We start from the raw sequence: 13,853 nt of genomic DNA, 5'->3' as shown, positions 1-13,853 counted from the left end.
TTCTTTTGCTCTCGCATCATAGTTGGGTAAGTGGTTAAAGCTGTTTCCATGACAACAGAACTTTAATAATCAAGGAAGATAACTAGTGGGTGCAGATTATATCACTTTCCTAATGGGCCTGACTGAGCACCGGCTGTTGAAGTTTACATGTGTAATTCAAGTGCTGCTTTATGGTGTTCTTCTCTGTTCTGGTACTTAAGGCCTACAAATTACATAGAGAGGCCTGAAAGTCTTTGTTATACCTCTGCTTTGCTTTCCACACAAAGCATAAAACACTTACATACCCTGAAGCTTCTAACTAGGCAAGAACAAAGTTATTAATCTATACATTTCTCAAAGCTCTTTCTTTCCATGTCTTGGTTTGTCACAGCAACATCCGTTTAGGAGTGGGTTGTGGACAATGAAATTGTGAAGCACAGCATAAATAATTTGACTAATTCTTCTTAAATACATATTAGATATTATATGTAATGTACAGGTATGGGGGTATTTAGAGAATAGTGATCACAACGTGGAAGCATTTGATTTGTGCGCCAATAAAAAGTTTTGGAACTAAGCTACAAAAAGTATGGAGCTATTTATCAAAAGAATAAAAGCCAGTGGATTTAAGATTTTTTCCTATATATCAAAGCACAGGCTGGTAAGGACTATGGCTGGTGTGGGCCTTCAGTGAAGTTTCCCCGCTCAAAACATGAAGAAACCTTTTTAACAAGGACAGCAGTGATACAAGTAACTTTTTTAATTAGAGAAATTCCGGCGAATGAAGACTCTTCATTATGGAGGGGTCTTGATAAATAGACCCTTATGCATTTTAGAAGGACATTTAATCAGCCCAGGTAAACATTTAATCTCTGAAATAAAGGCATGGAGACCAAATGGGAATTTGTTTTAAATATATCTTCTATACATACTGTTAAAAGTACATACCATATGGGGACAACATTTGTAGGAATAAATAGCAATGTGGATAATTAACAAAATATTTGAAGTAGTATTAGAAAAAAAGAACATTTAATTTGTTAAAACGAGAAGGGACTGGAAAACGAATGATGGAAATACAAGAAGTGCAAAATATGTCAAAAGGAAATCACATTAGTAAAGATGGGAGTTGGAAAATGTATTGCTCAATATAATAAGTTTAATCCTAAACAACAGTTTGGGCAGCTCATTGTAACAAGGACATAGGAGACCTGGAGAGGATGCAGAGGAGGACAACTCCATACGTAAATGGAATGGAAGGATTTCATTATAATAAGTTTAGGAAACTGTGTTTGGTTACTTAGGGAAATGTGTCTTAGAGGTGACCTAGTTACAATGTGTAAATATACAACACATAAAGTCACTTCAAAGATTTGTCTAATGATCTTTTTATATTTTAGACAGAGGACAAGTGATCATTGGTTGTAAATGAAAGAAGGACAATATCATCACATAGGGGTGATTGATTGATTGACTGAATTTATCATATTGCCATTTTTGGGTTCGGGATGGAGTTTTTCTTTCCCCTTTGGGACTAATTTGGCAACTGTGAAACTGGGGTTTTTTTTTTGCATTCCTCTGGATCATCATAATTAGAAATTCTGAAAGGTTGAACTCTATGGACCTGAGTCTTTTTTCCACCTTACTAAACATGTAAAACATGTGTCTTAAATGTACTTTGACACTGATAGTCCAAAATAATGTAAGTGAATGGACCTGTATACAAATACACTTTTTGATAAGTGTTCTCTTTGTTTTGCATCAATTTCAAAATTGCCTGCAGCATTCAGAAGCATTAAATCTGGGTAAAATACAATGCAGTTCTATGGAAAAGTTCAATGAGTATGTGGTCCATTGTACTGAAGTTATGAGACAAGTTAGTCAATGCTCTGTTAAAGTAAGAACAATTTACCAAGTTTCTGCTCTTAACAAGAGTTGTTTATCAACACCTATGTATACGAGCAAAAAAATATAGATGTGAATGTTAATAGTGGGTCTTTTATACAAGTCCATTTTGTATATTCAGTTTAGCAGGATCTACTTTAATAGTTTTAATCTACAAAAGAGTAGGAAAGGGGTGACTCTGATATTGATGACTGTCAGTACCGTTTCCCACCAAGGTAGCGTAAAGAAGGTTGAAGTGCTCCCCTTACTTGTCATTCCTATTGATCCGATAAATAGGTTGTTTAAATCTGTGCAGCTTAGAAGAATCACTGTACTATTCTTTGCCGAGTTTCTGGGATGGCTGTGCTGACTGTTCTAGAGAAATTAATTATTGCATTGGGAGATAAGTATTCTATGTTGGTTACACAAAGCCAGATCTGGTCATTTGGCCAAATTGACTACACATGTGGTGGGCCGAAACACACAGATATGGCCAGTTAGCAACTAGGATGATTCACTGGACCACAGGAGTTCTCCAGTAGTGTCATTGACTTATAAAGGCAGACATGATGATATGGACATTGGCAGTGATCAAAGTGGAGAAGTGGCGGTATGGGAATGTAAATGAATGGAATTTGATAGTGTTACAATGAAGGCAGTAGGAGAAGTGGTGGTATGGCATACCTCCATATACACCCCCACTTTGACCACTGGTAATTGGACAGTTTGATTTAGGAACATTTAATGTTAACAATTAGATCGATTTTCACCTTCAGATTTTTGGACAGAAAATTTGGTTTCATCCCCTTCAATTTTTAGTTTAAAAAAAAAAATAAGTGAGGAATGTTTTGAAAAGTAAATAAAGGCCAATCAGACCAGATAATAAATCAGATCATATAATTTCTCTCCAGGCCAACGAGGTTAGCACTGATATAGCTGGAAAAGAAGCCCTTGTGCAATGTACAGCCCATAAGTAATGATTCAAGTAGTTGTACAAAAGGAAAACCATAAGGCACAAAATAATGTCACATTTATAGTACTTTGGGAGCAACATGGTGACCACAAAGACAGCTAACACCAATGCCCAGGTTTTATCTGCTTTAAATAATAAAAGTTAAAAAAAACTTATGCCAGAGAATTTGACATCTGTATAGTACATGACACCTATGACTGCTCTGTTATCTTTCTGAGTGCCACCATTCTGCTCTCTCTCCCGTGACACTGTATGTTTATTGCATAGCCAGACCCTCCAACATGGCCCCATTCACCTAATATAAAATGGTTTGAATTATCTGGACTTCGACATTTTTCCATCAGTTTATTGAATTAAACCCTCTTTTTTGAAAATTGGTATGAATAGCAAAAAGAGTATTATATCACTAAGATAACGAGTGAAGCATAGTAAAGTTTCCAACTTCTTTAATTAAATTTCCTACGCCGATTTAAGATGTCTACAGGCTGCCCCGTTACGAATATTAGTACTACCAACAAAATGGCTGCCTCTGTTGAGGCGACAGTTACAATTAATTATACGCGTTGCATACACATCTCTGTTTCCAGGGCAACTGCCTATGCTGTGGTCGCAAGTACCTAGCAAACGCGTTCCCATAATGCAACGCGTGGGTGACGCGAAATTATAACGCCAGGGTATAATATTTTTTTCTTGAAGCGGGATCCTGTTATATCGCATTGTTTATTCCCGGTTCTAATAACATGAGTGAGACCGAGTTCTCTTCCTCAGCGCTGGGAACCAAAGAACAGTGAGTACACCCCTGAGGCCGCCTGGGCGCCATATCGGTACACCCACAGACAAGCACATGGAAGCTCCTGCTAGGTGTCTTCTACAGTCATTTCACTTATGATTATACTTAGACGTTTGTGGCTTCCTTCACAAATAAATATATCTTCATATGGTCATTTCCTCTTATTCTTAGATGTTTTAAAATATTTGGGTGTGGATTTATCTCTAATGGATCCCCAGACATATTAAAAGGAATGTCAATTGAATATACACTCTTATGTATTACAAAAAGTCCTCACCTAACCCTATATATTATATCTTCCAGACAGTTATTGATAAGATACTTTGTCATGTTTTCTATGTGGAATGACAGCTGTTTGTCTACATTGCATCACTTATGTAGTGAAGTACAAGTATGGGACATCTGCAAATTATTTATTGTGTGGGTTTAGGGGGTATGAAAAAAACATGCTGCTGCTTCTTGACATTTTTGCATTGCTATACCCTTTATAGGGTATGGCAATGCTGTAATTCCACAGAACATCACTTGTGTAGTGTGATACAGGTATGGTAGAGAGCTGACTTTTTGGAATATACACAAAAGTGTAATCTACTACCCTTATATTCTTGACATTCTTTTTAGCAGACTGGTGCCGTTATTCCTTTTAGTATTTCCCTATTTGTTTACAGTGCAATTGTCTGGAAGTGTAAAAACTCCCCAACAAAGTAGGAGGTAAAGTGAGTTGGATGTGTGTATTAATTTAGCGCAAAATAGATAAGTGAACACACAGGGGAAATCTAATATGTAGTATACTGCACATGGTAAACTGTAAAGTCTTTCTCCATATAGCCAGTATACTGCCATATAGCCCCACTATTAGCCTGTTATAGCTAAAATACCTTTGTATAGCCTCTTCCTCGTGATCCAGTGTACTGTATCCGGTTCTTGGGAGCAGTGATAGAGGATGGCAGTCATTTCTCTTGTCGTTGGGCTTTACCCCTCTCCCATATGTTTATCTAAAGGTTGAGCATAGTTATGTAACAGGAGTGTGAGCGGGATGGCGACATAGACAAGTCGGCAAATGACATAAAAACTGGTGATTGTGATCGTCACCATTTGAAACTACCCAAGATGGACCAAGTCACCAAGAGAGAGTGAGACACGGTCCTAAACCATAAGAGTAAGCAGGTATTATAGTAATTTATTTGCCAGCTATCCCAGGATTTAAAGATTTTTCCTGTTTTTCAATTCTGACCAACTGCTCAGTAACATTATTATTTTGTATACTGTATACATTTTTCAGTTACTGTGATTATACTTTGAGATTTATAAGTGATTTAGGAAAAAGGAGTATTTAAAATACCAAAACACAGATCAGGATATGTAATGATGAGGATTTTGGCCCATTAAGTTCTGCCAGGACAGTCCTGTGTGTGACATCTTTATATGCACTTGTTCAGCAAAGTGTCCTGAATTCTGCAATATGGGTAACCTATTTATTAGTAATGTGAACTCTGATTTTTGAATCTGGTGGAATATGTGTTCAGTTTTAAATATTTTCTACCTCACTTTAAATTACAGACATGAGAAAAAACTAAACTGCATATAATGTGTTTCAGAAAGATTTGCAGTTATGTGTGAAACAATTTTCTCACTTTGCCAAATTGTTTCCTATAGCTGGGATGTAGTTTACAGTCGGGAACTGCAAACGTTCCAAGAATATGGTGATGAAGGAGAGATCTGGTGAGTGAAAGATAATATTGTGTTGTAGAGTGTTCCATGTTGTGTGGTGTGACTTTGTATGTTAGGTGATAAGGTACCGTAGTTATTTTACCATAGTGTGTTAGTCCATGCACTCTAAAAAGAAAAAGTGTGTGTGTGTGTATATATATATATATATATATATATATATATAATTTCTCCTCTATTTTACTTTGTAGTATTTACTACTGTATGAATTTGTTAATGGTAATATAGCCTTCTTTTTAATAGGTTTGGAGAAGGTAGCATAACCCGAGTAGTCCGATGGCTAAATGCACAAAAAGTACCGCTTACATCTTCAATCCTTGACATTGGCACTGGAAATGGCATGTTATTGGTAGAATTGGTAAGGGAATAATGATGCAGTATATTCGTAAATGCACATTGCCGTTGAAACAATATGTAGGATGTTGGAGTTTCATACGGCAATATTAATTGTGGCTTAAACCAGTAATTTACACCATAATAAAATAATGTGGTCTCTGTTTAAATTGCAGGCAAAGTCAGGGTACAGCAAACTCCTGGGTGTGGATTATTGTGCAGATGCGATAGCGCTTGCAAGAAGTATATGTGAGAAGGAAGGAGTTTCCCAAAGTATACATCTACAGGTAAGAATCCTTCAGGAACTGCTTTGCAGCTTGAACAGGTTATACATAAAAGACAAGTTTAAGATTCGTTTCCCTATTAATTTTTATTTTTTTTAAAAAATGCATTCCACTACCCTTTCTCATAATATTATTATTGTGTAAGTGGGCAGCTTAGTGGTTAGAACTTCTGTCTCTAAGCACTGGGTTCATGAGTTTGATTCCCAACCATGGTCTTGTCTGTGTGGAGTTTGTAATTTCTCCCTTTGTTTGCATGGGTTTCCTCTGGGTGATCCAGTTTACGCCCACACTCCAAAAGCACACTAGTAGGTTAATTGGCTGCTATAAAAATTGACCTTAGTCTGTGTGTATGTTAGGGAATTTAGATTGTAAGCTCCAATGGGGCAGGGACTGATGTTCTCTGTACAGCGCTGTGGAATTAGTGGCGCTATATAAATAACTGATGATGAGTCTCAACCATGGGTTTCTCAAATCATCTAGGACCACAGTGACCATCCAATCAGGGGTTGGATGTCACTTCAAAACACATTGTCTGATCGCTTATTCTTCTGGCCAGCAAAGGTCTCCGCAAATGGTTGGGTTTTTATGGGGTGGACCCCTATAAAAGTACCATTATGGGGAAAAGGAGATGTTGCGTCAAGTTTTCAAAATATATTTTTTTCGTTTTCAATTGATGTGTAGAGTGTGTGGATTATCTAAACCGAATTATACTTTCAACAACAGAGGTCAACATGTTTGAAACAACAAATCCAATGGTGCCGATAACTTGTCAAAAATATTTAAGGAATTGAGGGTGTCCAACATTTTGATTGATCTGACAAAGGGAACCCTTTCATTGAACTTGAATTAAAATGGACAGGATTTTTCCAATGACATTTAATTCAGGATTTGGCACCAATAGTTTTAAAATAATTTTGTTATATATGTGGAATGTTGTTGCAGATTTACAAATAGTGTTTTTATTTATAATTTAAGGCCCCTATAAACAGACCTATCCATGAGCCTGAATTCCTGATCAATTTGACAAAGAATGACCAAGCGCCAATTCACGGCGTCATTATTTAAAACAGCAATTTTATTGAAGGCAAAGGTCTTCTGTACACTACTGATTTCCAAGAGTATTTCAGAACCCAACACCCGTATTGTAGAAATACATTTGTGGATACTGCCCTGCAGTAATTGTTATCGTGTTATTTTAGGTTGTAGATTTCCTGGGCACATTCGGTCCTTCAGAACTGTTTGACATCTGTCTGGATAAAGGCACCTTTGATGCAGTCAGTCTGGATCCTAACGGAGGTGAAGACAAACGCAGCCAGTATGTGCAGACACTTTGTAGGATTTTGAAACCAAATGGTTTTTTTATCATTACGTCCTGCAACTGGACTAAAGACGAGCTGCTGGCACAATTTGGAGAAGGTAAAATTAGTTTGTGTAATATATTGTGTAATATATAATATATGTTGTTTTATTGTACAGGGTCGTAGTTTCTCGCTGATGGTTTTTCACAACAATAAGAAATAAAAAGCTTCTGCTTAGAACACAGAGGAATGTGGCAGTCTGTGCTTCAAAGTCATTGCATATTCTGCAAGAGATTGTACATTTCTTGCTGACAGAACGTACTGATGTTACCTGGTTGGTGCAGTAGATGGTTGGGTGGATGCCATATGCATTGGCTGCAGGATATGCTGATGACCAGACCTTACAATGGCTTAGGCATTTTTATAACTAATCTGCAAACTAAAGGAGGTAAGGGGGGGGGGTGGTCTATTAGGAAAATGTGAATTAATCCATGAGGAACAATACAAGTTTGCATTAGAAGTGTTGTGGGGAGGGGAGGGGTTCAGCTTGGTGAGGGTTAACTGGTACACTCTTTGCAGGAAATTTACTTTATGTAGGGGATCATTAAAGAGAATTGCAACCCAAAACTGAAAATTTGGTGGGTCCACTGACATGTTGTGTGCTCCGGCCGCTGCTCACTTCGTTCCTTCCTGCTGCCAATGGCGGAGTGTTGTCTGATGTCTACACGCTGCCTGTTTGAACAAAGACCTCCTGGGGGTATATTTACTAAACTGTGAGTTTGAAAAAAAGGAGATGTTGCCTATAGCAACCAATCAGATTCTAGCTGTTATTTTGTAGAATGTACTAAACAAATGATAGCTAGAATCTGATTGGTTGCTATAGGCAACATCTCCTCTTTTTCAAACTCGCAGTTTTGTAAATCTAGCCCCTGGTCGGAAGGAGTGAGGAGAGCACCGCAGTATCTGCAGCACTCTCCTTGCTCCTGCCGACCAAGTCTCTTTTTCAGACAGGCATTGTGTGTTGTTGGGGGACCTGCTGGTTTTCATAATCACCGGATCCCATGTAAGTAATCTTGTGGGACGCTGATCCTTTTGAAGGCTTTAAGAGCTCCTTCAGTAGCAAGCGAACAAGATAGGACCTGTACAACAAATGCTCAGCAGTACAGTGACCAGGCACGAGGTATATTCTTGCTAAGCACCGTGGCCTGCATGTGGCTATGGGCATGTGGGCACTCTATATCCCATAGTGGACTCATTCTAGAGATTGTGAGCTACAGTGCAGTGATGGGGGTCGCCTCTAGACTATAATGCTGAAAGCAGCAGAGCTTGCATCCATGGTTGATGAAAAGGTCTAGTTTCTGAGAAATGTTTTGTTCGTACAGTATTACATTAAAAGTAGACAAGTGTTCCACCATTTTTGTTTTGTTATTTGACCATTGGAGTTTTATTGATGGTACTTCACTATTCTTCTTTGACAAACAAGCATTCATATAGACTACAGATAATTAATATTTGTGTTAATTTACAGGCTCACTTAAATCTATTTTTCTTAAAAGAGTTATCCACTTTTGGAGAAACCTATTCCACTCTCTGGTCAGCCAGACCAACCTCGCTCTACAGGAGCCCAAGTGCTGAAGGACTCAATCTGTCCCGTCCTCTTTTTAATAGAGCTTTATACGTTCCCCACCCCTGAATAAAACAAAGGGCTGACAAGGGAAGGTGGTGGATATGTTGAAGATAAGGAATTTGAAGACTAGAGGGCAAAGATAAACCCTGATTGTACAAATATATTTAGTATAGATAAGGTGTCACTTGATCTCAAACTAAAAGTAGAGAAGTCATTATGTCCAGACTGTATACATTCAAAAGTACTAAAAGACCTAAGAGTAGTGATTGCCCAAACCAATCGCTGCTGACAGATATAATTCCAGGAGATTAGGAAATCTAGATCCTTCACACAATAACGGTAGTAGGGAAGAATATGATAAGTATAGATGTGCGAGTCTCACATCAATATTGGGGAGATTAATGGTCACTTTTTAAAGAAAGAAAAAATTGTTCACTAGAGTCAACCAAATTCCAAGATCAAGGGCAGTGTGGACTTACTGTTGAGCTTTTATGTCAAATCTACTGGAGCTTGTTAATTTTGCAATTTAAGTGATATAGGGTGGACATAGCCTATTTGGATTTTAGCATTTCCTATGGTGCCCCATAATAAACTTACGCAGACACTGAAAATAATGGAATGGATTAAAGTTTGGTTAAGGACAGGAGTGTTGTAGTCTGTGGGGTTAGCCAAGCGAAGTAACTCTGAGATCAGGACTGGGTCCTTGTTTAGTACATCGGTGATATACTTGTCCACAATGGAAGGTCTTCTTACAGATGATGCAAAAATTTGTAATGGGGCTGAGGGTTTAGTCAAAATAGAAGAATGGACAGAAGTGTGCAATCTGAAATCTTCAAAATGTAAAATGGTGCACGTGGGACACACAAATCCCAAAGTAGAATGCAGAACAATTGGTGCTGCAATACGAAAATCAGAGGGCAGGGCCCTAGGGGTTGTACTTTAGATGATATGAAGGTTAGCAAGCAGTGGGAAACATCAGTAGAATAGCTGATTGCATAGGAGAAGACCTTCACCTTGGTGTACAGTTCTGGACGTCCTATCTAACATAGTACATTGGTATTCATTGAATAAATACTGAAATGGTACAAGGACTACATAATAAAACCTGCCAGAAAAGACTTTGAACAGATGAACATGTACAACTTAGAGGAGAAAAGGGACAGAAATGAAATGAGAGAAACATTCAGATATATCATAGTATTAAGAGAGTCCAAGGGCTATATTTACTAAACTGCAGGTTTGAAAAAGTAGAGATGTTGCCTATAGCAACCAGTTCTAGCTGACATTTTTTAGAATGTACTAAATAAATAACTAGAATCTGATTGGTTGCTATAGGCAGCATCTCCTCTTTTTCAAACCTGCCGTTTAGTAAATATACCTCCACTAAGCAGTACTTCTAAAAAAATAATAGGATTCCAAAAACAGGGCTTGTTAATTTGGGAGGGGAATTGTTAAGCCCACACAATAGCCAAACCTACCCTTATTAAAATAAATACAAATCTAGGCAGTGACATGGTTAAACTAGACAGACCAATACCTTGGGACATTCTCATAAACACTACTTGAGGCCCCAGAATGGTGTGCTCCTATTTTGTGTAGGTAATGGGTACTCTTTAGGTTGGTCTGCCTGACTTACCTTGTGATTCTGTATGTGTTCTGTGGTTCATCTTACTGTTTTTATCTTGTAGAGTTTGAAATGAAAGATGAGCTGCTCACACCTACCTTCAGTTTCGGAGGACACACAGGTCGTAGTGTTACAGCTCTCGTGCTCCAGAGGAGGAATTGCTCCTGAAACGAGAACAATATTTTCTTATGTGTAAATTATTCTCTCTGCCACACTGGACCAGTACCACTGGCTAACTCTGTAAATGCTGGCATACTTTATTCAGAAAACAAGTTGGTGGAAGTGATTTTTACAATAAGGATCAGAACCGTGGACAAGAATCTCTTAATACGTCCCTCCTAGTTCATATGATGGTGGCTGTGGACAACCAGTAAGCATCATGATGAGTCAATTAAGATTGTTTTAAAAACAAAACTTGTTTTATATCTAATATTAAATGTCTGCACTTCACAAATGGGTTGGCATTGTACATCTGCTTAAGAGGTTTTGGATGGCTTATTTTGATCCAGATTCTGAAATAAATAAATTTTGTATGTATTATAAACTTCTTTTTATTTTTCCCGTGAGTTTGTCTGTAAAGGAGAAATAAAAGTTCACTTTTCAAACTTTGTAGGAAGGACCCTCATGCTTCCCCCATCCCCAAAGCGTATGGAATTTTAAAAAGAACAACTAAACCCAAAAGACAAGTTACTTTACAAATATATATGTTAAACTTCCCATATCTTGATATCTTCTGTTGTTATTTAGTCACGACAAAAGGGATGGTTCTATGGCACCTGTCTCCTGTTTTATCAGGGAAAATCTTTCCTTGCAATCACAGCTTTACATCAGATATCTTCAAATCTGATCTGTTCCTGAAATGTTTACAAAGGCCTCTAGACCTTTCTTGGGCTGGGGATTGGGAGACCACTAATGCCTGGTAAGTAATACAATGGTGGATATCAGATGTACACAGTGGGCTAAGACTTTCCTCTGGTCTGCAAATTTTCTGAAAACTCACCTCTTCAGGCATGCTTATAATAGAAAATTCTTCAGCCACCCTCTTAACCTCACTAGGTTACCCTATTACCACTCTTTACACAATTCACACATGACAACAACCCTCTGACCAACATTGCTGTGTGACTGGATCACATAGCATACACATCACTTTTTACATTTGCAATCTGGCTGGACCAATGTGCAGTATGTAGATTTAACCTCATGTACCCGACTCCCATTGACCTATAGATTGTAAGCTTGCGAGCAGGACCCTCTTACCTCTTTGTCTGTTTTACCCAGTATTATTTATTACTGTATTTCTCCCCAATTGTAAAGCGCTACGGAATTTGCCGGTGCTATATAAATAAAATGATGATGATGGGCTGCACACAACCCTCCCTTTTCAAGTAAGGAGATTCCACAACTGCAGGCGGTATTAGATATACTCTAGCAGAATATATATAACCAACTAAGCAAGATAGGCAGATGGTTCTATTAGCAAAAATGTCCCTTTGGGTCTATTGGGTATAATTAAAGGGATGCAAAAGTGAGCTTTTTCTTTAAAGTGTCCTTAAACTTGCGGACCTATATGTATTATTTTACATAAATAAAATGAATTTATCTGCACGTATGTATATATTAAACACTTATTTACAAGGCAAGCCCACGGATACTAATTATATTATCGGCACAATAGTTATGAGTGAATGCTTATGGTAGGACATAGTTCAGGATCCTAAATTATCCCAGCACCATGGGCACAGCGGATATTCTAAATCAATAGTCAAAGCTGTCTGTAGTGTTGTAATCATGTACAGCTTTGATTACCAATAAGGTTGTGTTTGGAAAATGATGATTTCTTGGGGCTAATTGGTAAGATTAGAAATGTGGCAGCCTTTGTACAGTCTGCTATTACTTACATGCAAAACTATGGTCAAACAATGCTCAACTTAGGGCTAGATTTACTAAACTGCGGGTTTGGAAAAGTGGAGATGTTGCCTATAGCAACCAATCGGATTCTAGCTTTCATTTATTAAGTGCATTCTATAAAATGACAGCTAGAATCTAATTGGTTGCTATAGGCAACATCTCCACTTTTTCCAACCTGCAGTTTAGTAAATATACCCCTAAAAGTTTGTTTCTTCATACATATTGACAGTGTGTTTGGCTCCATTTACCACAACATTCAAACTCTGCAAGCTGCATTTTTGTTATTACTTTTCTTGTATGGAAGTGGCAGCCACATTTTTCAGTGGGCCACATGAAATATCAGTACTTTTACCACTCAGTTCCACAGATAAACTATATGGGTTCATGGAATAATAGTGTCATTTGGAACAATGTATATGTAAAATTAAAAAACATAAACATGTACATGCACTTTAAATGCATGTATCAATAAACCAATCAAAGGGATGATCACTCATGTCCTATGGATGGCAGAAAACTACCACAGAACGCTGCAATGCTGAGAAACAACTCTGGATAATATAGAGGCAGTGATTAAATGATAAGGATTTTAAGAATATACTTGAAATATGTTTTAACTTGGGTAGTAAATAAGTAAAATGGGTAATTATGACCTTCAGTGTTCCAAATCATTGTGATTATATCACAATGCGCAGCGGAATCCTTGTGGCGCCTTATAAATAAATGATAATAATAATTATATAACTTCATCTTCTATTCGGTCCATGATGCTGGAGTAATACAGAACTCTGACCTATATCAGAGCTGTAACTCTATATTTTTTAGCGCCTGTGGCAAGAAACAAAAACGCCGCCCCCCTAGCTGTTAAATTTAACCAAATGAACCAAAAATATTCATAAACTGCACCCCCCTCACAGTTGCACCATTGGTGGTCGTCCCCCTAGTTATGCCCTAGTTATGGCCCTGACCTGTATAATTGCAGTTAAATATCATGGATAATGGGCAGCCTCTTAGTAAGGTAGTAACAAACAACTACAATAGCACACATTTTAATTCAATGTAATAACAGATATTAGTTTATGATCCTAAGCAACTTAATACTGAATTACAAATTACTGTGAAAACTAAATAAAACCACCAATTGCATACAGTTTAGTTTTATTTGCATATATAATTTCTTTTGTATTGGATGACATGATTTGACACAATTTTGGAAACATTTATGAACTTTGAACCTAGAAGGCATCATAGCAGAGGCAGGCATCCTGTTGTAGTGGGACTACAAGTCCCATCATGCTCTGCTATCAGTCTATGCTGGGACTGGCTGTTAGCCATGGGAAGGGGGAGCCAGTCACGTGTTCCATTACAAACTACAGCTCCCAGCATGCCCCGCTGCGGGGGACGCGAGACGTCATGACAGGG

The 13,853-nt window shown here is 37.8% G+C and overlaps 1 protein-coding gene across 1 annotated transcript; it reads left to right on the top strand.

The window, feature by feature from the left end:
- The first annotated feature begins 53 nt into the window (after positions 1–53).
- EEF1AKMT2 (EEF1A lysine methyltransferase 2) lies at positions 54–12,125 on the top strand. Its single transcript, XM_075216073.1, has 6 exons — positions 54–3,623; positions 5,283–5,348; positions 5,598–5,712; positions 5,864–5,974; positions 7,171–7,387; positions 10,585–12,125. The coding sequence occupies exons 1-6, from the start codon at positions 3,577–3,579 to the stop codon at positions 10,686–10,688; spliced, it is 660 nt and encodes a 219-aa protein (XP_075072174.1). The 5' UTR covers positions 54–3,576; the 3' UTR covers positions 10,689–12,125.
- The last annotated feature ends 1,728 nt before the right edge of the window (positions 12,126–13,853 follow it).

The sequence above is a fragment of the Mixophyes fleayi genome, chromosome 6 (assembly GCF_038048845.1).
Source record: "Mixophyes fleayi isolate aMixFle1 chromosome 6, aMixFle1.hap1, whole genome shotgun sequence".
In the NCBI taxonomy this organism is placed as follows: domain Eukaryota; kingdom Metazoa; phylum Chordata; class Amphibia; order Anura; family Limnodynastidae; genus Mixophyes; species Mixophyes fleayi.
Note: the sequence above shows the minus strand (reverse complement) of the source record. Positions and strands in the feature narration are given on the sequence as shown.

What these genes read in the sequence shown, in the direction of transcription:
- EEF1AKMT2 (XM_075216073.1), top strand. Translation starts at nt 3,577, where the DNA reads ATGAGTGAGACCGAGTTCTCTTCCTCAGCGCTGGGAACCAAAGAACA. An exon ending in CCCAAAGTATACATCTACAG is followed by an intron (nt 5,975 to 7,170) that starts GTAAGAATCCTT and finishes GTGTTATTTTAG; the next exon opens with GTTGTAGATTTCCTGGGCAC. An exon ending in GCTGGCACAATTTGGAGAAG is followed by an intron (nt 7,388 to 10,584) that starts GTAAAATTAGTT and finishes TTTATCTTGTAG; the next exon opens with AGTTTGAAATGAAAGATGAG.